This window comes from Monopterus albus, unplaced genomic scaffold (genome assembly GCF_001952655.1).
Source record: "Monopterus albus unplaced genomic scaffold, M_albus_1.0 scaffold139.1, whole genome shotgun sequence".
NCBI lineage: Eukaryota > Metazoa > Chordata > Actinopteri > Synbranchiformes > Synbranchidae > Monopterus > Monopterus albus.
Window position 1 is genome coordinate 687,420 of NW_018128019.1, and position 26,718 is coordinate 714,137.

Consider the following 26,718-nt stretch of genomic DNA (forward strand, 5'->3'; position numbering starts at 1 on the left):
TGCTGACAGCCAGGAGGAAGGATGCCAAGTGTAAGTCAAACTCTTAAAGCCTCATCAGCTTGTACAGTCTGATAGAATCCTTAACTTAGAATATATTAAAATTGCAGGTTGCATAGGCAGATACCACCAACATGATTTTTGCTACTGCAAGAAATTCAAACACGTTCATATGAACATTGTTAAAGTAACATAGCCCTTCATTCTACCTGTCTGAAGTTTCCTAACAGATTTTCTAGTTATTGATTAATCAATTGTCCCCTTGATTAATCATTTAGAGCATCTTTAAAAACTTTTTAACAGTCCAGAGCCTGGATGAATCCAGTTAACTGTCACATGACAAAAAAGCAGCAAATACTCTGATTGGTAGAGTGTCTTAATCAGTGTACAGCAGGTTAGTATAACATGCAAAAGTGTGATATGTGTTTATAGGAGAGAAAACTGGACAAAGTATGTAGGGAATCTGGGTTTTAATGGAGTTTTCCCTCTCAGGGCAAATCCAGTTTTTCCTGTAACTAGTACAACATTTCATAAGGCTTTGAGAAAACTGTGAACTCAGTTGAATATGACCACAGCCTTGTTTGTTTCTTCCAGCTGTAAAGATCAAGAAGAACAAGGACAATGTGAAATTCAAGGTGCGCTGCAGCAGGTATCTGTACACCCTGGTCATCACAGACAAGGAGAAGGCTGAGAAGCTCAAGCAGTCACTGCCCCCAGGTCAGTTTTAACTAAATCTCTGTGGTGAGCTAAAACACAGATGAGACACTGTCATCTGGTTTCATGTTGTCAGATGTCCTTATTGGTTCAAAAAAGGACATATTGAAGGGTATCTGCACTGACTTGAATTAAAGTGTGGTATCTTTCTTGGATCTAATTAAGGATGCCCTGTGGACTTTTGGATCCTTAGTGGCATAGAGCCTTTTTCTGACAGGGTCCCTGTGTGTTGGTTTACCAGTGTGCGTGTAAGGATGCACACAAATGCTACGACCACTGGAATTGCACGATACATTTCTGTTCACCACTGAGGCTGGTTTTAGTTGTAGCAATGAGTTATAAAAGAAGCTGCTATGGTAATAATAAAAGAACTCAAACTTGGATTTTAATAGTTTTTTTTTCTTCAAGGAAAATTAAGTTTTTTCCTGTAACTAGTGTCATATTTCATATGTCTATCAGGAAACTGTAAACCACATTTAAAAAGGCAGGTTTCAGAGCATACATAAAACGCATTTCAGATGTTTTATGATGTAGGAAAGTGCACTTCGCATGTTTAGGTGGCCTTAATATATTTAGAGAATCTTGGTTACAAGGTATAAGCTGTTTACAATAAAAAGTAAACTGGGTTTTGTCTTAAACAGAGTTTACAGGGAGTCTAAGGTCCTGAAGGAAAAATGACAGTGCCACTTCACACACAGTTATACTGCCCTCAAGCCCTTTTCAGACAGACACCCTGAAATTATCTCGACATGTCCTGGGGGAGCTGTATGTGAGAACAGATGTCCGAGTCAGATGGCACAGACACTGAGTGGACGGTACCCTGCCAGCTCCCCAGCACAGTCTGTAAAGTCCGAGTGAGCCCATGTGAGAAAACAGCGTCTTATAGTCCAGAATATTCACAGCAGTGTAGTGGGTGTGTTAATGGTGTCCTATCACGTGACTGGTGTAAAACAATCATTTACAATGAAGATGCCAATTAAAATGTCTAACTGGAGACACAAGGTTCGGGAATTTTCCGTCGTTAAGAGCAGGCACCAGAATCACCAGACAAAGAGACTCTGTTTGTTTCTGACCAAATTAGAAACTGGCTAGTTGACCTTGTCATGTCCCACCTTTTGTGCGCTCTAATGAAGATTGCCATCTGTCATCTTTTACATTATATTACAAAAGAACAAATCCTGAACTTTTGTTTTGCTTTTGGCTTTTTAAACCCCAAATTACTCTCTGATCGGCAAAGGCATAGTTTTAGTGGCAACGCCAACAAGCAGCTGCTGCACACACCAATGGTAAATGATGTGAAGAGTGTGCAGTGTGCACTTTGTTGCAGTGTTTGCAGTCACACAGAGGTAGCATCACAGTCTGTAGTCTATCATTTGAATATTAATGCTGTCATACCTACTTAATGGATTTTTAAGGGGGGTGTGGGGGGGTTTGTTAAATGGATCAGAAGTGGTTTTCATTCTGTTACTTTAAATGAGCTTGTGGAAAAGTTGATTCCCTGGTTTTAACTACGGTTGTTAAAATGATCAAACTGTGTGTAACTGCTTCAAACTTTTTTTTATTTCCAGTGTGAGTACAGTAGTAGTCCAGCAACAAACACCAGTGGGCAAAAATAAAACTTTGTGTGCCCTCTGTCTTCACTGAACATCCTCCAGGCTGATGCAAATATAACTAGTCTCCTTCACTGCAGTGGTTAGGTTGTATTATGTGCAAAATAGTGTTTTTAGTGATTCTCAAGCATGTTTGGTCTGTTAGTCACCACTGAAGCCTTGGCTCTTCAGTTCCAGTGAATATTTTCTTACATGTTGTCTTTTGTCTTTACAGGTTTGGCTGTGAAGGAGCTGAAGTAAATCCGTGATGTACAAATAATTGTAATAAAAATTGGAAAACTGAGTTTGTCCATGGTTTTGTGTCTGCTGTACTCATGCCACGATGCGACATACTGGATCGAACATTAGTGCCATAGTACATACATATGTATGTACTTTAATTAAACCCAGTGGTGGGTTAGTCTAAGAGTAGCTTTTATAAATTAGATACAGTACTTGTGTTTATGAATGTTTGTAGTAAACTAGATGGAAGATATTTAAGTACAGCATGTGTAAAATATTCTACAGAGACATCTGTATATAAGAACAAAAGCTAGTCTGAATAATTGGCAGCAGGTGCACCCTATATTACTGTGTGGAAAACTGCTTGCATAAAACATTTTTCTAGTCTAAAGGCTGCATCAAGCAAACATGCAGTAAAAATAGTTTAGTTTATATTCCCAAGTGTGAATGCTTACAATTAATTCTGGTGAGGACAAAGATTAACTGGAGTGATATCCAATATTATGTGGTTTGATATCATTTGTGGGTTCTAAGTTTCAAATGTGGCTTTCCTGGCAGACAGGAGGCTTCTCAGTGAAAGCTCCTGGCTTAATAAATGTTCTGTAGCACTGTTCAACTAAGTGTAGCTCCTTGTGCTTTATACCAAATGGATTTTAACTTGTAAATATAACTTCAAGTAGTAATGTGTGAATAATGTGATTATATAAAAGGCTTAAATAACTAGATATAAATGTAAATACAGCTCTATTTTCGCTCCTGCCGCAGATGAAAGTTCGTAATTGTCTTAGTTGGCCACTAGGTGGCAGTACAGTAGCTGAGTCCGCAGAGGCACTGATAGAGCGACCCTTGAATAAAAATATATGAAGATGAAGCTATTACCACACGGTGAATATTAAACTGTGGTGCTTCAGACGGGTTGACAGTGTTGATACTTTCAAACTTATAAAGGGTGTCTGCGCGCTCACACATCTCATGTCAAGCGCCTACTATCGGCGCGCGTTCCCGCGGTGTGCGCTTGGAGCAGCTGTTAGTCGGATAGTAACTGTGGGTCCTCACATACTGGAAGAGACGCGTGCGTGGTGATTATTACCTTCCTTCGTGAATAAGACCTTGGGAAACATTCCAGTCTGTGCGGGACTTTGTGGACGTTCGGTCTCGTGTGGCTGAGAGCGCGGCCGTAAACGAGCACGCTTTTATCACTGCCTTTGTTTGTTATGAGTCTGGATTAGGATCTCAGGCAGCGGACTGAAGTGCCCGCGTTAATAAAGGGGCTGAATTAGGCTGCAGCCTAACTTTTTTCTCGGGGCAGGGATGTCTTCAGCTGGGGTGGATTATAATGCGCCCTGGTGGACTTACTGGCTTCACAGTTTTCCTCATATCAACCTGAGGTTTCAGCCCATTGACCACAACTTCCAGCCTGAGGAGGAGAACTACCAGCAGGTCAGTACATGGACTGTTATGTGCAGCCCAGTTATCAAGCACACGGTGCAAATAAAACTGGGACACAGTATGCCTATAGGGCTGTGCAACGTGTGCTTCTCTGTTATGAATTTATATTCTTCCTTTAATTAATTAGGCATCAGTGGTAGGGTGTCTGTCGTTATGATTTCTGTTTTAACATTGCACCCTGCATTATAGAAGTGGCCCCTGGTGTTTCCAGATGCTGACGTGAGAAGGGTCAGTCAGGTTTAGGAGCCACATCAGATCCACAAACCAACATGAGTTGTTGGTGCGGTGTGTTTTTGGTGTAACTTTAGTGCCCTGTCCAAAGGCAGTGTAAAATGGCACTACAGTTTGTCGTATGCATTTTTTTTTTCAAGTAATATTAGAAATTGTATTTGCTCGTCGAGGCAGAACATCCACCTTGTAAATACTGCCTTCACTGAGGCTATAACAGTTTTCATTTATTTTGAAGTGGGACAAGTAAGTTGTATTTGAAGAGGCAGAGTGGATGAGGAAGCACACGCATCACCCTTGGGAGTCAGTGTACAGGCCTGTTTCACAGGCATCACAGTGGGCTGGGATCAATTTTTAGATGACTAATGACCTGCTTGTGAACACATTTTTCTGGGTTACAGCTGTGCCTCAGTCAGTGCATGTAGTTATGTCATTCTGAAAACAATGGACATTTAAATTCATTGCTCTATCATTTTAGTACAGTGTTGTCCAGAGTGAGGTCAGTGGACCTTCAGGGTCAGAAGGTGAATCCCACTTCCCCTAATTGCTTCCACGTTTCCCTTACTTGTGTCTTTCCCTTGCGTTTTAGTCCCGCCCATGTAAGATAAAGGGAAACGATGCAAGGGCAAACTTTGAGGAGAGAAGAAAGAGAGAACGCGTTTTAACTGACATGAGACTTCGTTTCCTCTGATCCTTATGTGAAGTTTCCAAAAACTGATTCCCAATAACAGGACCTGTCAATCCCCATTATAAATCTGCAAGGGATACACTCATGTATCCTTGGTTATAGCTCCTCCAGGCAGCCTGGCCTGGTGATGGGGATAGAGAGACTTCTTGTATTTAAAAATTATTATAAGAGCCCAAGGTTGTGCATTCTGCCCTTACAGTTGCAGAACTGTTGCTCATTTAATTTGGATATGCTTTGTCAGGAGGAAATTCCAAGACAATGCCTAGGGCTTAAGGGAATTGTTTTATACCACTGTAAAGCATTACACTGTGTAATGCCTTGATTGATCAATTACCTGCAGTGCAATTGATATTTAGCAGCATTTAAAAGTAAAGATAAAAAAAATTAGGCTTCATAATCAAGGAATGTAACCTTCACTCTTTTGTAAAGGAATCGGAATCAATGCTTTGTTGACCGCTGCCTTGGAGTGTATTGATCAGCTGAGCCATGCCTTTAACCCAGGCCACATGCCTTATTAGAGGATTTGCAGTTGGCTAGTTGTAATGTGGGCAGCTCTGGTGAATTCTTTTGCTGGCTTTGGGCCATCGAATGTGATGAATAGAAGGGGTTGTGAGCTTTCACTGTGCTTTGTGTCTGCATGGTTTTGTGTACGTGTAGACACAGTTGTTATCAGTAATGGAATTGCCATCAGCCAGATCATCTGGCCAGAGTTCTCTGGTTTTTGTCTTCTGACAATAAACAAGCTATTATTCTTGGTCTTACAGTACAGTCACATACAGTATTTTGGAAATGATTTTGATGCACATGCTCCTGAGACAATCTGCTGATCTTCTCGGCAGTGATTCAGTTCTCTTCAACCGGTTGTATGTGATTGTGAAATGTATTTTGAGACTTGGTGTTTCCCTGTGCTGAGGCCTGGGGGATGGAAGCATGGCAAAAACTGAAAAAGCTCATTCTAATTTAGGATGAGGACCTAGTTTTTCTTTTTGTGTGTATGAGATGGTGTGCACAGTTGTGTGTTTGTATGTAGGTCTTGAGCCAGACATCATGCCTAGCTCAGCAGGTCGTAGTCCATCTGACTTCCCTCCCCATTTCCTGCTTTATGACCCAAACTAGTTTATGCCTATAGTTTCTCTGTCCATCACATGCTGCTGGTCTTCAAAGTCAGACATCCAAGAGACTCTGATATGCTCCAAAGATCACAACATTTAATTGAATTGGTGGTAATTTCAGTTGCTGTCCTTTAGTCTTTAACAAACAGCTGGACGTTTGTGCTTCTGTTTGCCTTAACTGTTGTAAGTTTATTTTGTGTGGCAGGCTTTTGGCCTTGGAGCTGGCAGATAATGTTATTGATATTATCAGGGCCAGTTCCATTAAAAGGAAATGTGAAATTACGTTGTGGTTTTCTACAGTGATGAACTGAGCCACATTAGAACAATTATTTATCCTGAGGTTAACAAATCATGCTGTAGTTTTGGTCTCTACCACTGTGTTACAGAACCTTTTTTAAAGGAATAGTTCAAAATAGTTCAACATTTTTAGGTAATATGCAATATTTGCTGTCTAGACCAGATTTAGATGCGAAGATGCCACCGTTATGCCTGTACACACACTAAGAACACAACCTAGCCATGCATAAAACCTGGAAACCGTTCCAGCAGACTCCAGGAGGTCACTGTTCCAAAATAGTCCTGATCATAATCCCCCTTAAAAATGCATATTTACATTTTTTTCACTTTGATTTATATACAGATTCAACAATCAACCGGTAACACCATTTAGGCATATAGAAACTGAAGTTGATGTCACACTGTGTTTGAATTTGGGGTAAATGCACCGTTTGGAGCATTCTCTCCAGATATATACACTACAATGGGAGTTGTGAACAAGCCACAGATATGTTATTCAGTTACAAAAGTGAACACACACTCTTAACACGCACAGCCTTTCTGCTTCAGAGGCTTTTCTTACAGAGTCTCTGGGAACAATGTTCCACCTGACTGCATCCTGTCTTTGTTTTTCCTTTGTTTTTTGTGCTGCCTTTGTTTTCCCTGTGTGCATTTCTGTTTTTTTCTTTTCCACCTTTCATCCACATTTCCTTCACATCACCCCTTTTGTTCAGTTGTTTTTAATGTTAGACCTCCCTACATTCATTTTAATGGACATGCAGTTATGCCAAAGCCACCTTTGTGTGGAAGAATCTACAGTATGTGAAGTCATGAGGATAAGATGTGTTTTCTCCCTTTTAGATCAGTATAATGTCCTCCAAGTGATGCATTTACTTTGCTTGATTGGAATTACTGCCTACTAAAGTGCACTTATTATTTTCTCATTATATTACATTCGTTACTATTCCTAATTTTACGGCCTCAGTTATTTGATTGCATTTTTGCATCAGCAAAATCTTCACATAATGCTCCTTCAAGCAACTAGATTTTGCTGATTACAGCTTTAAAAATACATATAGTACTGCACTGCTGTGTTAACTGTGTTTAGTTTGTGTGAGAAAATGGAAAAGTATGCATGCCAAGGATTGAGAATCCATTGTCTGTCCAGCTATCACAGCCGCTCTGATTGCATTGGAAATTTGTCAACTCCTTTTGCCCCCTCCTCATGAAAATCAGTGTTAAATCTCTTGGTTTTCATGCTGCTTGTGCTGCCTCAGCCTCTCCACGTTTGTGTGAATGACTGTGTAATCTTGTTGTTGTAAAACAGTGATTCACCTCAGCGTCTGTAGCATTCATGATGTCGTTTTCCTTGTGCGACCATCTATTTATTCCTTGTTTGTATCATGCATACACACAGAAAGACACACTCATGGTGCCCCCTCTGGTTATCCAGTACATCATTAACCCCAGTCTCTCTCCTTAGTGCTTGAAGCCAGTGATTAGCATCACCTGCCTGACTAGATGGTATGGCCGAGGTCTGTAGTAATGATGTACAACGCGAAATTTAAGTAGGTCAGATCAAATGCATGTGCCTACTTGCCAAAGCTGGATAAACTGGGATAGTTTTGATTCATGCAACTGTATTCCCCCCCAGCAGAAATAGCAACGAAAGGCTACTCTTCCATGGAACCTTGGGGGGTTGGGTTTCACCTGACTGCCCTGAGGGATGGGTTCAGGCTTCGGGTTCAGAGAGGGTGCAAAAGAAAAAGGGAGATACCATGCTTCACAGGACTCCAAAACAGTCCCTAAACAGTAAGCATGATCTGTTTGGAGAAGCAATTACTAGAAAGAGAATCATGAAGGGTATGCAGAAGAGCAGGAGCAAGCCAAATGTTTGGTTCCAAAAAAGCTGAAAATCAAATCTGCACTTCACAAAGCTCCTGAAGCTTTCAGTTTGAAATGGCACGGAGCTGAGGCCAGTAAGGCAGTCGCAGGGTCCCTCAGCAATAAATCCCTTCTTTCTGCCTTTTTTGCCTCCTCTCATTCATATCCCATGGGTCATTTTGCTGGGACTTAATGGCATCCCAGCTGTGAACATGGGCCGAGTGCACTCTGCTGGAACGACCCAGGTCCCTGGGGCGTTTACCCAAGTGTCAGAGTGGAGCAGGCAGCATCATCGATGAAGACTGTGAGTCGGACTGCTCCACTGATCAGTGGTGATAAGGGCATTGCCTTGTAGTGATGCCATTTTAGCTTCAGTCCTCATTCAACCCTTCAAAGTGGTATAAATTCATTATACAAAGTGCTGCGTTATACTGTGCAGTTTTTTAACTGTATCAAAGACAAAACATTACAGGAATCATTTGTGGCAGCTTCACAATGAAGTTTCTGAAAGTAATCTGTGTTCTGCCCCTTTTATATTTGTAAAGATGTACTCTGCCTGTTAAAAGATATGTAGGTAATAGACTAAAACCATTTCTCTTGTTGTTCAGCTGTGAGAGCAGGCCCCTGCTACTGACTAGGATTTGACCCTTATGGTGGAGTTTCCTTCTTGTCACTCTAAGTGACCAGACACCCATTTAACCCCTATCACGTTAAAGGAATGTCACTGTCTGTTCAGGCTGCATACACACACACATAGTGTACATCAGTGCACATTGTGCCTGGAGATTTTCTCCACCAACGCACAGCTGTCTGCCACCTGCTGTGGAGCAGCCATACTTGCGAAAGACACTTCAATTGCTTAGCGTGCATTTAGCACCACTCCAAGCTTGTGGAATCCCACTTTAACATGACTTAGTCCTGCTTAGCAGATTCACTCTAACATTTGGCAATGTCTTTTGTTTCTGTGTTTTAAATATAGTCACTACTTTTGTATGAAAAATGGATTTTTAATAGGCACTCGGCATAATGCATGAACTACACATTGATTTTTTGTGAGTTTGTATATCTTGACATACATTTTTCTCTTTCCAGAGTGTTCACCGAGAGGTAAGAGGTCAGATTGGCTGGGTAAAACATTCTCTTATACATGGACCTCCAACATTTGGAAAGATTTTAAGTGAGAAATCTCTGTTCAGAGTCTTTCTGATGAACTGAAGTTGAAGTTTGCAGACCTTTACATCATACACCTGAATTACACCTCCCACAATCCTTTTCCTGTGATGACAAAGACACACCCACAAAGCAGCCTGCACACACTATTGATTTTTGTATCCAAGAGCAATCAGAGGTTTATTTGTCAGAACCTTTTCATATCACCTCATGTTTAAGAACCGAAACAGCTTTTCAGTGGCCAGTTATCAAAAATATTATCTTTAAAAGTGCCATGGTTTGTACGTATTCTAGAAGGCTTTGTAAGAGGCCATTACAGCATTGCTGGCTGTTTATCTCACTGTCCAATCTGTGCTGTCATCCTCCCACTGGCTTTCATCATACCAATGATGGGACTTGGGGGAGTGTAAATGACTCATGCAATGCCCTCTGGGTCATTTCTGCCTCAGGCTATTACTGTTATGGTTCTTCCTTTATCCTGTATAGTCCTGTGTGTGTGTGTGTGTGTGTGTGTGTGTGTGTGTTTTGTCTCTACACTATTTGAGCAGAGATTGTCCGGTGCAGTTTTTTTTTTGATCTACAGTTAATAGAGAGGGTTTGTGGGAAGCTTGTCGAGACTTACCCAAGAAAAACCGAAGCCGTCATTGCTGCTAAAATCAATTATTATTTGCAGGCCTAATTGGATGTACTTCATAAACTGGCAGCTTTGCATTTGATTAAGCTCATACTGGGTACACATGAGAGTATCTGTGAGTAACAGATGGCTGAAAAGTTTCTTTGAAAAATGTTTGTTCTTGAGCAAACTTTGCTGGGTTCGCTTTAGTCAGTTAGGAATCCTTTGGGGCAGAGCGTGTGGCTGATTTATGTTGTCACTGTATTCAACAATAAGATTCTCAGGTTTGCTCACTATTCTGTCTAAATCGTAGTATTATGCAACATGTCAGCCTCAGGGCAAAGTCACTTACCATGAGAAACTGGGCCATGCACTGAGTAATGGAGAGTCCGTCTGAGGCAGCCATGTGGATGAGGTCACTCTGTCTTTGTCTTTCCTTTACTAACAAAGTCATGCACAAACACATATTTTGTCATGCAGCCATTCTTTGCCTCCATTGCACCTCCCTTTATCCTCTATCTCATCTACACCCTGCTGTCTCACTGTTTTCATCACCTACATATTCTGTCACACTCTCCTGCTATTTCTCTTTTGTCTCCCCCTCTTCTCCCTTCAGATCTGGGGGGAGGGTTTGCCTTTCTGCTCAGCTAGATCTTCATTCTTTGTGTTTCCTGTGTCATTGCCTCCAGGCTCATGCTCACCCCACCCCCTGTCTACAGGGACAATTGAGAGGAAACAAAGCAGAGAAGACAGTGCAGTGGACCTCTCGAGAGTCAGTAAAAACAATGGTGTTAACACATCGAGTCTTCTTTTATGGCAAACTACTCAGACCTCATTTAGGTAGCAGTTAAGTGGTGAGAGTGGTCGGTTTGATTTGACCAAGGAACGACTGTGTGCACACTTTGGTCTGTAAAATACAAAGAGTGTTTTTAAACTTAATGGAAGGTTGGAGCACTTGGGAAGTGATGGTTCCAGGTGGAGGCTGTGGTGTGTGCGTCTTTGTTCGTACTGTATAATCTCTGTGTGTGTCCATCGACTGAATGGGTGCTACATAATTCAGAAGCCATTATTTTTGCAGCCTACTATTAAGAAAGGACAGTAGAGAGTAAGAGTGAAAGACAGGAAGAAAGTGCAGAGTGTTGTCTTGCCCATAACTGCTTTTAAAGCAGTTTTGGGAAGTTTCTCTACAGATGATTACATTTTTAAAACGCATGCGTTTATTAAATTATACAGTGGGTTTTGAGAGGACCAAGCACCATGTAAATTACTATTAAAACATACACAGTTTATTCTCTTGATGATCCATGTGAATTTCAACTGTCCAACATTTCCTTACTGGACCTTCCACCACATTCCCCTCCGTTCTCTGCATTGCCTGGCTGCAGAGGAAACACAAGACAGAGGTGTAGCAATTTAAAAAGACCTGTCACATGATGTTTAATTCAAATAGGCTTTGATAATTCGCCTTTTCACTCGTCCTCCCTCCCTATTGCAAAGGCACCAACTAACCTGCATGTTACCATGACGATAAGAACAGCCGGGTGGCCCAGTGTTTATGCGTTCAGCACGGGTCTCCCCCCATTTCTCTTCAGTCGAACAATCCGAGGCTGTCTCCCACCCATCCCCCCCAGAGACATAACATTCACCTGCGTCCCACAGCTCCATCTCATTTACTGTGTCACCTCAGGTTACACCCAACGCTATGGCTTGGCTTTATGCCAACGCTAATCGCTCAAAACTCCACCCCATCTCCAGGTTAGACGAAGATCTCTTTGTCTCACCTTAGTGCGCACTGCCATCCATTAACACAGTCACAGTCCCCTCTTTTCACCAGCAGCACTAAATTTCTATGCCTATTTTATGGGCCACTGGAGAATATGGCAAAGTTCAGGGGAATGAGCTTCTAACTCAACCTTGCCCATCTTTCCCTTGACACTCAGCAGTTTTTTCCCCCAGCAGATGTGTGGCCTACTACGTGAAAATCATGTAGCCGTGAAATGGGACAAGATGAGGCACTGTACCCCAGCAGGGGAACCGGGGACAGGAGCAAAAGTAGAAAGAAATATTGTTTTAGGGGAAGGCGGTAAATGATAAAAGCAAAGATTTATGGTGCACAACATGCAAAATGAGTGAACACATAATGATATTTACATAGATCTCACACTTGTATCTTTGATCTTTTATTAGCAGACCTGACAGGATAAGGACTGTGCCAAATGATGCAAACATCTGTTTTGAGGCGTTTGGAGGATTTCTCTATTTCCAGTTTACCTGACTTTTAGAGCAATCACTAATTCTGCAGATTCTTCCATTTCAGATATTAATCCCACGTCTTGACTTGGGGGACTCACGACATCACAGCATGAGAACAGATGGCTGGGCTCCAAAAAGATTTCAGGCAAACTAAAAAGGAAGGGAAAAAAGGTGGTGGGGGAGCTTGAATAAAGCCATCTGCTCGCGGATGGATGCAGAATTCATTTGAGGCCGTTGCTGCTATTTTTATCGCGACACTGCAACACTCTGTCTCTCGTAGAAGGTGGGATGGGGGCTAAAGGAGGAATGAGAGGGAGAGAGATAGATCCAGAGATGCATGAGGAGGTGTCTGGAGACAGAGGACACTGGGAAGGAGGATGACAGGTTCCCAGAGTAGTCTTGTTTCTAGGGCTGGTGCAAACATAACCAGGTTTTATGTGTCTTATTACTGCACTAATCACATTCACGTTTCATGTTAGCTTGAAATTGTTTGTTTGGAGTCACAGAACATCATCCTGACATGGTGGTGCTCTGAATAGGGAGCCACTAGTTGAATGGAAGCACATCCAGCAGACACAGCAGCATTACTGTTGACTTGGACTCGTATTTCTGGCCTCCTGACTGATGGAAGCCCAGTGATCACTCTCCTTTTAGCTCTGTTTTGGTTTGTCACCAGTTCCCTGTGAAAAGTTTCTGGCTCTTTAGCTGTTAAGTGTAAAAAAAAAAAAACTTTTTACATGTTTATCGAAGCGTTTTGTTGTGTTTTATTCTTCTGTGAATCCTTATGTCTTAATTACAGTTTGGAGGTACTTTAAGTAGTTGAACTTTATGCCACTTTAGGCCAGCTTTAACATTAAAATCTTCCTCACAGGGTTAGGGTTATGCATCAGTAGTAATAATCTGACATTATAATATATAACATTGCACTCACACACACTGGGCCATTCTACATGACAGAAAATTTACTTTGAATTTCGAATACAGGACTTTATTCTGTAATGGACTGGAACTGGTGTTTTGGCTTAAGTGAAGGGCCTTAATCCTCCTCCCACTACCATGTACATGTTACACGCCTTGCCTTAATAGGCCAGTCTTCCCTAAACTAAAGTTACATATTACTTTTCTTGTTTTTTCTCTGTGTTTATTGGTGTGAGTCATGACCCACCGTTGCTCATGGTAAGAGATCTGATACTGCTCTCTGTTTCTGATTCAGGCGCATCATGTCATTTTCTCCCCCTGTAGTCTCTCATATTCCTGGCCTGTGTGGCTGCTGCAGGGCTCGGCCTCAACCTGCTGTGTCTGGCCATATAATCCTCTGTGTTTATTGCCATGAGTCATAGATGACCCACCGTTGCTCATGGTAAGAGATCTGATACTGCTCTCTGTTTCTGATTCAGGCGCATCATGTCATTTTCTCCCCCTGTAGTCTCTCATATTCCTGGCCTGTGTGGCTGCTGCAGGGCTCGGCCTCAACCTGCTGTGTCTGGCCATATACCTGAGTTGTTTGTGCTGCTGCCACAAAGATGAAGAGGAGGGGAGCAAGAAGCCCAACTCCTGCTGCGTCACCTGGTCCGCTGTTGCTGCCGGCCTCCTCACATGGTGAGAGAATCGAGATGCAGAGAAGCGGTTATAACTAACTGCTGATTGTAGTGCACACTCACTCTCTGCTGTTGTCTGCTATTCTGTGTGTTTCCCCATGTTTTTTATTGGTAATTTTGTATTCCTAACAGGGAGCTGTAGTAGCATGTTGTCACTGCACAGATCCTCTGGGTCTCTGTCCGTCTCTCTGTATTCCCACATGACATCCATACTTATTAGCTTACAGTTTCCATACTGTATGTCTGCCTGTCTTTGTTTCTCCATTTCTATTCTCAATGTGTCTCAGGGTCTCTCGTTCCAGTCTTCATGCCTGTCAGTCCACCTCTGTTTTGAAATACTCTAAGCTTCTTTAGTTTTGATGAGATCAGCCCTTGGCCCTTCTCTTGTGTGGTTGAAATCTTTCTGATAACCTTTACCCTTTCTGCATTTTTGTGGGATTTTTGGTTTAAAAATCAGACATAAAATTAACAAAAGAGTGAAAGTTTTGATATTTGTACAACATCCATCTGGACATGCACTTTTCAGAATGTCTCCTGAAAAGCTGCTGCCTCTGGTTTGAGGGGATTTTGGCACAGTGAAGTTACAATTATGTACAGCAGCTCTGAGTTTACACCGGCGTTAATGAAATATCCTGTTGATGCTCTGACTGCCGAACACTACACAGTCACTGTGGGAGAAGCCATCCTGATGTGGGTGTATTGTGAACATGCAGGTGTGATTGTGAATTACTGCCTATTACAGCCAACTGGCAATCAATCACCCTGATACCTTGAACCTCTAGATAGGGCGCTCCAACTGAGGCCACAAAATAAAATTTCAGAATGTAGGAGAACAGCTTACTGAACAAAAGCTACTACGCACATATCAAACAATGTTATGCAGCCATCTGTTTATTGAGTAGCTTACTACTGTATTGTACTAACACATATAAAGAAACATCCTGTGTTACTATAACAATACATTCAAAGACATGAAATGAAACATGACAGGAATATTACAGGTTCTGAAACAAAGAATAGCTCAGAAATAATATTGGGTTTTCTGCTTGTAAATAACATTTCTTCCAGCTTAATGCTTGTATGAACTAGCAGACAAAAGTTCATCAAGCGTAGCCTATTTATTTTGCTTGTGTAAAAACCCCTGTGTGCTTCGCTACATGGATAATGCAAACTCTAATGGGATGCAGGTTTACTAATGGTGAATAAAATGACATTTTACAGTCGTCCCAATAGCACTCATTTTGTGTCAACATCACAGGGCATGACAAATAATAATCTGTTATGAATTTCAAGCTTAATTATGATGTCACATGTACAAGGAAATTTAATTGGTTCAGTGAACCTCCCATGAATGATTAGAATGAGAAGAAGAAGAAAAATGTTTCATGTTTTTAAGATTATATCTGACTCAGTGTTTGCGCTCAGATCGAGAGCAGTGGAGATGGGGTTTGTTTTGGCTGGAGGCTGCCAGATCTCATCAAGTCTATAGAAACTTTCTTGATGTAAAGTGACATTTTGTTTAGCTGCAGTAAAGATTAATGATATTTGAATTATAGCCCAGAGCAGTTAACAATTTTTACTTGTATCCAACTTTTCATTTTAATGTTCTGCTGCTGTGTCAGACTTACAAATGGACTTGTGACACTGCTGACAACCATGAACCATTACAACCTTTAAATTCTAGGAGCAAAGATTCACTTACCTACTGTTACTAAAACACATGGACCGATGCACTTCAAGTTGGTCAGTGTTCTCTAGCCACAAACCAGCTAATTGAATTTGTCTCCAGATGAGTGGGTACTTTTCTCAGCCATGTGATACTGATGTTTAGCATCAGTAATATTAGATTAAGCTGAGGGAATCTGTCTTTTTTCAGAGAAGGGTTATTGTTAAAAGGAAACATATTGTTGTGTCACTGCAGTGTTAAAACTCCTGGAGGCTCCGCTCTGCAAGCTGAAACTTGTGTCCCGTGCTATTTGATTTATCCGCTTTATCATCCACTTTGTCATATGTTTGTATCACTTTCCACATCTACTGAATGCAGTTTAATAAAGGGAAAATGAAAAACAAAACACAATAAATGCTTTTCCAACAATGTCCTATTGAACAGATGAGGGAGAGGTTTGCCCAGTCAGTTCAAAATTAAATGCCTGCTGTTAAAAACAAGATGACAAATAGTCTTTATTTCAGATTAGCTCTGAAAAATGACACTAAAATGCCCATCATACAACACTTAACAGTAAAGCTTGGAGTTGCAGTTTCCTTCTGTGAAGTCAAAGGTTGCAAATGGCTTATGTCCCAACAAGTCAACCAGTCTTCATTATGCAATATTTAATTATTTCTTTGCAGTTTCTTAAAATGTACACAGCTCCTCTCATATTAAAGATGTATGTTGCAAAATTGGAACAGGACAAGTACAATTACAGCTGCAAACAGCAGCTGGCTGATCACCAGGGCAATAGGAAACATGGGATATGCTGTGTAATACCACACTGTCTAGTGTATTCACTAGGTCTTGTAGCATTTTGACTTGACAGACTGGCTTAGTGTTGTTGGATGCTGTCAGAAGCTCTTATAAATTGATTGCCTGGGTAGTGGATTCAATTTAAACCTATATAAAAATATGTCACAGCCTTATGCGTTTGTGGTGTGTAAGAGCCCACTACTTTCCCTCATTAAGAACAAGAAGCACTTCATGCTTGGACCCTAAAAATGAATGGCCATTTACTTAGTGCCACTCAATCTCTGCAAGTCAATTTTATGCAGTCACTAGTATGTTAAAAGGCACAGTACTATTTAAAAATCCACACCAAATCTGTTGCCAATGTGTGGGTTTAATATGATGTGTGCTCTTTAATGCTGCTGATATCTGCTTGTTTTTATGTGTATTTTAATTTACACATAGAAAAGAGCAAATTAAAATGTAATAAATGGAAAAAGACCAGAAATAAACCATAATGTACTCAATGCATATGAATTAAATATCCAGTGAGGCGTCCACCGAAGAGACAAAAGAAAAATTAATTGGCACTAAATTTGGATGGAAACTTATTGTGAATTGACTGAATAAGCAGCAGGCGCACGCTTTCCTCCATCTCTTTCATTTTGTGAAGGTTTTGACGCCATACTAGTGTAGCTACTGTATGTGCATATACCCAGCTGAGAGGTTTAAGTCTGGTCTCAGCTTGTTGATGATTTAGCGACAGAGTTTGGCTTTAGACAACCCCCACACATTACACCCTCGGTCGTATCCATCTGTCTGTGCTACAGCTCTGGAGCAAAGTGGAAACCTCTGACATGTTAGACATTGTAAAAACAACCAATACAACAAATTTGTTGTGAATATCTCAAAACATTGGGCTTCACCTTTTCCCCCATTTCTAATAGTAATCCCATTGTGGTGACCTGTTTCATTGGGGAGTAGATTTAAAGAGCTGAAAGACTTAATATCATAAAATGATAGAGATGTGAGGAAACTTTTATTTCTATGACTCTACTGGCTATGCCAGAGGATGGATGTGATTGCCCAGTGGTTTTTGCATTAGATTTGCACTGAGAAGTGTAATCTCAGCAGTCCAGGTCCTTCCCCTCTTTTCGCCCCATTTCTTCCCTTTCATTTTCACTCCGCACTCGGCCGTGTTCATTCTCCACCCCTTTCCCTTATGTTTCTGCTTAAAGTCTTGTCGTCCTCCACTCTAATTATGTTTGACAGTGGCTGGAGCTGATACGCCGTGATGTCCATTCTAATTAACACTGGTGAAGCCAGAGCAGATGTCACTCAGCTGTGGTTGCAGCCCCGCCCACGATGTAGCACATGAACTGTGTAATTATACTGTACCACGCTCAAACAGAGGACATCTGGGCCTATGATAGTTTACTGTTATAAAGTTACCAGTTTGTATTTTGATAACTTGGGACTGATTGTTTTCAAGAGAGATGTCTGTCTCTTCTTGATATAACGTATGTTGTTCACAGCAAAAGACTGTGGGACGGACATTCGTTTCACTTCATTTTAATTTGAAATACTTTATTCATCCCACAGAGGCAATTTGAGGCAAGTATGTTTGCAAACACAAAACCCACAAACAATTCATTCTCACACATAAAATGATAATATCTATCACCAACAAAAATGTACCAGCAGTGGTGTTTTGAAGCTCTCATTTACTTTTTTGGGGTCATCTGTTTTTATTAACACACAGCTGACAAACTAACTTTTACTATTACAGTTGAGGCCTTAGAGTTGTGGAAGTTTGTAGCTCTGAAAACAGAAATGTTTGCATGCAAATTTCAGAAAGAGGCTGTTTGTGTTATATTAGAGGCCTGCTGCACATTACAAGGATTTCTGGAGTGGCTGTTGAGAGGCTGAGATTTGAGGAGGGCAGAGTAAAATATGAAATCATCTGTCTAAATTTGTCTTCTCAAGAGAATCACTGCTGCCATATTGGGGCAAAATGTCAAATTTTCAAACATGCCTGAGTAGCCATAGGTCATTTCCTGATGCAGGCTGAATTCCCTTCACTGTCTTTTATCCATTTTGTCATTTATCAACATGACAGGCTGGATCTCTGCTCAGTGCATGTCTACTCAAATCCATGATATTCTCTTCCTTTGAATCAGACCATCGATATTTCAAAGAATGGCACTGAGGGACTGAAAGAGGGGTAGCAAAACAGTGGTATTCCCTCTCCTCACATGTCTCTCTGTCCTCCCAGTTACCTCATTATAATTAGATTCTAGTCTTATAATAAATGCATAGTTCAAAGAAGTCCATGTTTCTCCCAGCTAGTTTTACCCAGTACGTTTTTCTGCTTTTGTGGCATTAGAGGATGAAAGATTAGCAGCTTTTTTTGTACGTGATGCTCTTCAGTAGACAACAACAAAAATCGGTCCAACAAATTAAATATACCAGTGTACAGTATGGCCACAGAAAGCAAGGACAGAAGCAAATCTTTTCTTTTTCTGTGTCCTGCTGTTTGTCGCATTGTCTTGCCCTTTGCTTTTGTCATATTATTCATTGTAAACTGTTTTTCTCCCTGTCTGCCTGTATAAAGCAGACATTCCTTGCTTAAGCCACTGTCTGTCACTTCCTGTCTCTGTCCAAACTGATGGTTTTACTCATGTCCACTCTGTCAGTAATGTACCTCCTCCTTCCTTTCTCTATGTCTCACACTGAGTTATGTTAAAACCTGCCGAGTGGGAGGTTTATCTGCAGGTGTTCTGTTAATGAGTCTCATTCCTTGTTGCACTAATTAGGAAAATAGCCCCTGTCGCTGCTCTCCATCTGCACAGCATCGACCGCCACACTGCTGCACAACTAGCTCTGCCTAGACTTTAGTGATTCCAGGTGAGCATTGCAGGAAGCATCGTTGCCCATGGATCCATAGTCTCTTTTTTCCTTAATGTGTGTCTGGGAGCATCTGGAAGGAGTCTGCAAGGTTAAGGAGACTGCTCTAAGACTCAATTAGGCTGACTCCTGCATACCTTCCCTTTGGTACTGACCGAACCTGCCTGTGGCCTTTATCTCAGGCACATTTTGTGATGGGATACAGTGGTGATTTACTGCAGTGATTCCCAACCAGGGCTCATTGTCCCCCATGAGGCACTTATGTAGTTACACGAATATGGAGTATCTCAGTTAATTTGTAAAAATATAAATCACAGTTTGAATTAACTTTCAACATATCAAATCAGCTGTAAACCTGAACACCATGTGAGTCTAGTCCTCCTAACGATGTGGTGTCTTTCTAACATCACTGTCTTTGCAGGAGACTTTTGTGGCTTCAGAGTAACGTATGTTGTGGAACAATATGTCTCTACATGACATCTACTTGTTAGGTTTATGTAGAGAAAGACCGTGGAGCTACTTTCAAACCCCATATGGCAACACAACACCATACGGCAGCAGAGCAACTACTTACGTCGGTGGTTATTGTGCTTGTGCTGACGCTCCAGATGGATGCATGAAATCCTTGGGTGACTCAATATGCAATTCACTTTTCAAATTTTGCACACACATTCCAAAAGAGTGTTGTTTACATAAATTAACACAAAATTCAAGCAGTTTCTTGCTGACGCAAGTTTCTATATTTACAGCAGCACAACATTTAATGCAAGATGGATTTAATAGTGACACACTGAATGAATCTGATATAATCTCTCCAACAACTTCAATTGTGTGTGAAGTCTCCAAGATGCTCCCTCAAGACACACATATCAACTCCTTTCTAATGTCGGTCACGCTGTTTGGATGCCTGTTTACCCAGACGGTTAACCGCTATGGACAAAATATGCCCGATAACATTTCTATCTGCTTTTATGGATCATCCCAAAGTGCTTCAGCGCCATTGTATTTTTACTGTTTTGTTCAAAATGAAACTGCTTTATGATAATGCTCAAATGCCAGGGTAAGAATGGAGGCATAAAATATTCATTAAATGTTGCATAGGTGCTGTTTTCAGTGGCACCACACTCCAGTGAGTAGCAGGTTTCCACTGCAGGATCGCACTGCGTTTTAGAACCTTAAAACCTTATTTTCAGATGGTTGCGCATTCATCTTTTAATTCAGGAGTTGTAATAATGTTTTGGAAGCTGACAAACTTTGAATCTAGTGACTGAAAAGGGCATCACCAAGCAGTGCTGCTGTGTGCTCCTCTCATTAAGTCTCACCTGTCCCTTCATGCCGCCTCTCTCTGCAGCGTCGCAGTGGGTGTGGGTTTCTATGGCAACAGTGAGACCAATGACGGCGTGTACCAGCTGACCTACTCCCTGTACAACGCCAATCACACGCTGGGCGGCGTGGACAGTCTGGTAGGTAAAACACAGGCCTCCTCGCATGATGAATATGTCCTGCTCGTCAACACACATACAGTGCACCTCATAATGTGAATTAAGTAGCATCATGTTTAGAAGAGAAGCCCAAACAGCGCTGAGTCAAGGCTTCAGAAGTGCACACGCAAGTGAGGAGGAAAGCCCAGAGGACTCAGTTTAGTATGCCTTTAAATGTTTTATGGTCTTTTTATGGCTTTTCACCACTACACACAAATTGACAGCCTATCCAAACAAAAACTGTTTCCTCTCAGTCTGACAACGCACACGCACATGCTCACCCGCCGCGATCTACCTTCTCCCAACCTGGGGCCTCAGCAGAAACAAAGAATCATCCTTGTCTTTCCTGGGTTCACTGTAACTCAGTACATTTACAGCATCATTATCTATTTTTATCTGCTTAATTTCCCATCACAGAGAGACCCACTGTCCCAAATGTCACACTAATGACAAAGCAATTCTCTCCTTTTAGTCAAGAGCCAAACTCAGAGAAGTTAAGACACTTGGATAGTTTTCCCACTAGTATTTTTGAGAAAGATGTGTTTGAAGTAATAATAAAGTTAATTATCTGTCAACACTGTAGGTGGAAGTACTTGGCAATTTGGCTTGGTAATCCACAATACTCTGCAGTCACATGAGCTGTACAATTAAGACTTCCATCACAAAAATTATCATCTGAGATTTGACTCTCCAAAACACTATTAACACAGCTGTGAAAGCCAAATATTCTGGAGACGTGTAATTTTATCATTCAGTGACGACCTGACAAACTCGCAGTGGACTTAAAATTATGAAGACTTGTCATTTGACTCTGACTTGTGCTTTGATAAAAGTCTGAAAACTCTTAACTCAAGTCTTAAATGACTTCAGACTTCCTATGACAGAAGTGAGACCTATGCAGAGACCTACCTTGAGTCCTGTCTTGTGGGGGTTGACTTGAGACTTGTTTAGATTGAACTTCAGATTTGCATAGATTAACTTCATACTTGCCTGATGCTTCCGTACTTGACTTGAGACTAACACTATAATATGTCCTATTCCATAATGTAGCGTTAGGGGCAGAGAAACACCCCCAGAATGCCTTAGAGGGGACGCACCTGATGGGATCCCCCATAATGCCTCTCTGGGCAGGATGTATTTAGGTCGGGGTTGGCAGGGATTGTTCAGTCTTCTGGTTGTTGGTGTGGTTGCCTGCATGTGTGTATGTGTGAAAATAAAAGAGAAAAGGACCGTTTCTGTTTCCGGCTCCCTCCTCACCTAGCCTACGTTACAGTGATATAGATTGGTGAATGTAATGTTTGTAAACACTAGCTGTGCAAGCAGAATGTGTGACTGACTTGTTGTCGAAGAGTAGGGATTAGGCCTCCATCTGTGTTAATGGAGATTAATGTGGTGCTATGTGAGCCACTCAGCACAGAGCCTTAACATGGCCATGCTGACAGTGTAATAAACACTTTGCTGAAGGGTACAGAGCCCAAAGCACACTCGGGGAAGCACCACTCTGTGGCATGTCAGGATGTCTGACTTTAATGATCTCAGATTTTAATGGAGAGCAGTACTTCGCTGTCTGACTCTGGTTCATGCGCTTTGTAAATAATTTAACCTAGATACATGTAAGGACCCAAAGACTACCAATGCTGGAGAATCAGTTGAGCTTCTGCAGATTGTCAGCAGGCATAAGTTCTTACATGATGTGCTTTAGCCCATAAACATGTTAGTTCTTTTGATTTACTTCAGTGCAATTGCAAGTTAGATTCACTTAAAGCAAAGAGGCTGATAGAGTTCTCTGTCATTTCTGTATGAACTAGTGTTCACTGATTGGCTGCTATTGATCCTATGAAACACTTAACCACCTTCATTTCTCAGTCATTTTAGCAAGAGGAGACAAATCACGAACATACTGCTCAGCTTGTCAGTGTACTCCTGTGGGAACATGTGCAAACGCATAATTGGACACGGTGGCATTTATTTTAGCATCTTGCATGTATGAATGTGTGTGTGTGTGTGAGTGAGTTCACTGCATGCAGGCTATAGACTGTTAAGGAGTCTAGTTCTCGAGCAGGACAAAGAGCCCAGTGTGCCACACACAGCTCCTAGTCGCCCCCCACCTAATCAACCATGAGCCCAGGAGACAAAGCCTTTTGATGGGGAAGAACAAGGAGCAATGCTAGCCTGTCTGATTGGCAGGCTCAGGATTGAAATCGGTATTGAAATCATTGACAATGAAGGCCTCACTGCCCTTTGGCCCACACAGATGCCTTTTAGCCCAACTCTAAACAAGTTTAGAAAGCCTCAGTGAGTGAGAGCAAAGAAAGGAAGTTAGACATGTTATCAGCAGGAGCTTTTTTTTCTCAGCTACTGCTGAGACCCTGATTAGTTACGGTCTGGAATATATGCTTATGATGTGTTTATGAGCACACACACACACACAGAAATACATGCTGTCTATTAATTGCACTGAGAAAGGTGCAATCCAGAGGCATTATTTTCAAACAGACTTGCAAAACAACACCAGCAGGGCTGTTAAAGCCTGAACACAGCCAGCCAGGATGCTGTATTTGTGCTGTAATGAGAGTGACGTGACATTTATAGCATTTAGCTGCACTAATAATAACTTTATTGTTGGGAGATGGGTGTTGCCAGAGGCTTTGGCAGCCAGCAGTCATTCCGTAGACGGGGTCAGTGCCTCGGTCAGTCCCTGCACATTTGGCCAGACCTCAACAGACGGTTTGGAATTTGGCCCATTACAAGATTACAAACTTTCATGTTTCCACACCGTTCTCATAATAAGATTTTTGTAATGTAAGAAATGGATTAGAATTTTTTGATCACATTTCTGGGGAGAAGTGAAAAGTTAATTGGTGTAGAGATGTAAAGTACAGTGCACATGTCTTTGGATTAATTCTTTTAGCCATGTTTATTTTTCAGAATACATCTAGAAAATATAGGAAATATATACACAGCATTAAAAAACAAATGTCAGGAAAAAAGAAATCAGCAAACAAAGGGGATACTCAGGATGTGATATTCAGGCTGTTCTAAATAAATATGAAGAATCGCGAGAGGTCAAGGACAAAACCAGGAGTGGAAAACCAAGAAAATGGTCACAACCTGATGAGACCTTCTTTGAGAGACCGGAGGGAATCCAGCAAAGACCTGGCTCAGCATCTGGCAGCTTCATCTGGATGCCAAGTTGATCCTTCCACAGTCCAAAGGAGCTCGATCAGGAACGGCCTTTGTGGAAGGACAGCGGCCAAGAAACCACTTTTTCTGAAGGGAACAGGGAAAAAAGGGTGAGACGTGCAAAAGCTCACGAAGCCTGGAGTGAAGATCAGTGGAAAAGAAGATTATGGAGCGACGGAGGAAGTTTGAAATGTTCAGGTCCAGTTATTGACAGTATGTGAGAAGAAGAGTTGGAGAGAGGTGGAAGAACGAGTGCTCGCAGGCTTCAGTGAAACATGATGGAGGGTCTGTCACGGTGTCAAGACTTCAAGACAGTCTCCCAAAAAGAATTCAAGCTGTGCTAAGTGCAAAGGGAGGTCACGCTAAATACTGACTTGGACTGTCGAAGCCATGTTGTGTGTTTTTAATATTGTGTACATATTTGCTGTATTTTCTAGTTATATCTTAATAAAGACACAGAGAAATATATACAGTACAAACAGGAAACATATTTCAAGTCCACGTGGATAGTCCCACTTGCTTAGGGTGGAGTCCAGATTCCCTTCCTGTGAGTCAACTGTTTATTACAGTCTGACCTTGTTGGACCCTGGATCTGTTTTTTTGCCGACTTCCTTCCTCCTTGCATGACTGGATAAGGGAGCCTTGAAGAGTTGAAAGGAAACCTTTCAGGACTAGATGCCATCTCTGTGACCATCTCATCTGTGTGAACTCTTGCTTTTTTAGTGTCACTAGCTCACTTCCTTCATTTGCGCAACAGTCCTTACTGGGCTGTCGGTTTTCCAAAGCCTTGATTTAATGTCTGCTCAGTGTTTCATCAGCAAACTCATAAGTGCCTATAAATCCCTCTGAAGGACAGCCTCTCGAGAGCCCTGTAGTGGGCAACTATCTGAGAGGGAAAAGGAGGGAAGAAGGAATATATTTTTAAAGAGATGTTGTGCTGAGGTTCGTTACCCAGCAGTGAAGATGCTCTCCATCTTTGGGGTGACTGAGCTACCGAGGCACTTCAGACCCATGTTCCATTTCACGCTCTAGCTCCCACATTTAATTTTAATTGAAAAACATCTCTCCACTATCAAACAGAAACAGTGAGTTAGAGTATGAAAAAAGGTTTATTCCTACATCTTAACAGTTTTTTTTTACTTTTACCAATGCACTTATTGGACCTGAATGAAGCAATTACTGGACACAATAGTGGAAATGACTCATGGATGCTTGCTCAGCTAAAATGAGCACAAATTATGTGATAGACTGAGGAGTCAGTGGCAGCCATGGTGCGAGAGGTGTGTAGAATCGACCATTTACAAGCTGTAACTTCCAATTTAGGCCTTTGTGGTGAGCAGAAGAACAGATTCATGTAATCTCATATTAATCTGGCTCCATCTTTAGTGTGTGATTCACAGCTCTCAAAAATCAACATCCAAACACAGTTTGGTGATTAATTTTCTGTGTCAGTTCAGGGATGGGCTTTCTCTGCAAGGTTTGGATAAATAAGTTACAATGTTTTTTTTTCAGCCTCTCTCTGTTTTGTGCTCTCAGTCATCTGTGAAGCATCACTTCCTCTGAGACCGGGTACCAGTCCCAGCAGACTTAAAGCTAGTGATCCAGTGCTAGCGTAGGAAGTGGGATTTATATTGTCTACTGTAGAGTCAGAGAGGCAGCATTGTAATGGCGGAGGCGACACACACACACACACACACACACACACACACACCCGGGCACTTCAACAAAGAATCTCTTAGAGTTCACATCCTGTGATATGAACTCTAGGCTGAAAAATGATTTGACATGAATTATTATTAAGTAATAATAATAATAATACAGTTCCTTCCATGTTTAATGCAGATGAAATGTTATTATTTGATATTTGAGCCAGTGAGACAAGGACAAGGATGTGAGACTTTGTGACAACACCACCCCTACAAACACTGCTCAGGGGCTTCCAAAAGTACATGCTCATATGAACAAGAACCTTTACATAATGCCCAATGAGCTATATACTGTATTTTTCTTTCCTCAAGCTTGAATCTACATGTATTAATTGACAGAACATTTTGCTTTTCAGCCCCAGGCCACATGCCATTTGTGACAAAGTTTCTTATGGTGTTTGTTTGTTGTTTGCCTTGCAGCATGCGGAAATGAATATCCCTCTGTAAAACAACTTTACACCAAACACACTCCACTGCAAATTATTTGTTTAGAAAAGATGTGAGGCAGAGAATCTGACTGAGATAAAGACAGAGAAGACTGGGAATGGGAATCATATCTTCTTGATCGGTGTGGATCACTTACACAGTGAGGATCAGACCAAGACGACGGAGAGATTAACTGGATTGGCTGTCTCCCCAAGTGTTTTAGATAAGATTCCCACACAGGAGGACCAGATACATTTGTCATCTGCAATTTCATCTGCTCAGTCTGAGGAGGAAATGATGAGTGGTCAGATAGCAAACTGTAGAGCACCACAAGCTTGTGCCCATGACTCTCAATGGGAAGCTTTAGTTTTTTGTTTTTTTTTGTCATTTAGGATATGAAAACCTCTGTTTTCTATGCAATTATAAGAAATAACATGAAGAATTCAGATGGCATAATATTTAGTTATTCAAAAAATGAATGGAGCAATCTGTAAAAATTATTTTGTCATTTAAAATACATCATATACATATAATACATATAATTTAAATTTTATTGAAATATTATTCATTTCTGAGCACAATCTATATTTGATGAAACTTTTGATATTGTCCATTTTGCATTTGACTAACAGAATATAAAAACATAATTAAAATTACAGAGGGCAAAAACAAACCTAATCAAGAGCTACTAAAGCTGCTGAAGAGCTATCTAGCTAACAATCAAAATAATAATTTGACTTCCTCTTTTCTGTGGGCTATTT

The 26,718-nt window shown here is 41.3% G+C and overlaps 2 protein-coding genes across 6 annotated transcripts in view; both read left to right on the forward strand.

Moving 5' to 3' along the window:
* Positions 1-5: 5 nt before the first annotated feature.
* rpl38 (ribosomal protein L38) lies at positions 6-2,604 on the forward strand (the record flags this gene model as incomplete). Its single annotated transcript, XM_020613882.1, has 3 exons — positions 6-30; positions 592-714; positions 2,536-2,604. Coding segments are annotated over 3 exons (174 nt in total), but the record flags the coding sequence as incomplete, so codon positions are not given.
* Positions 2,605-3,446: 842 nt separating this feature from the next.
* The window catches only part of ttyh2 (tweety family member 2), a 50,948-nt gene continuing 27,676 nt past the window's right edge, over positions 3,447-26,718 (forward strand). For 2 of the 5 annotated variants that reach the window (XM_020613863.1, XM_020613862.1), the window contains exons 1-4: positions 3,450-3,983; positions 13,459-13,523; positions 13,708-13,815; positions 20,513-20,624. In XM_020613863.1, coding sequence (XP_020469519.1) covers positions 3,855-3,983; positions 13,459-13,523; positions 13,708-13,815; positions 20,513-20,624 — 414 coding nt within the window. In that variant the 5' untranslated portion in view covers positions 3,450-3,854. Of the gene's footprint in view, positions 3,984-13,458; positions 13,524-13,642; positions 13,816-20,512; positions 20,625-26,718 lie in introns of all 5 variants that reach the window. The other 3 variants (XM_020613861.1, XM_020613864.1, XM_020613865.1) reach the window with 3 other exon arrangements.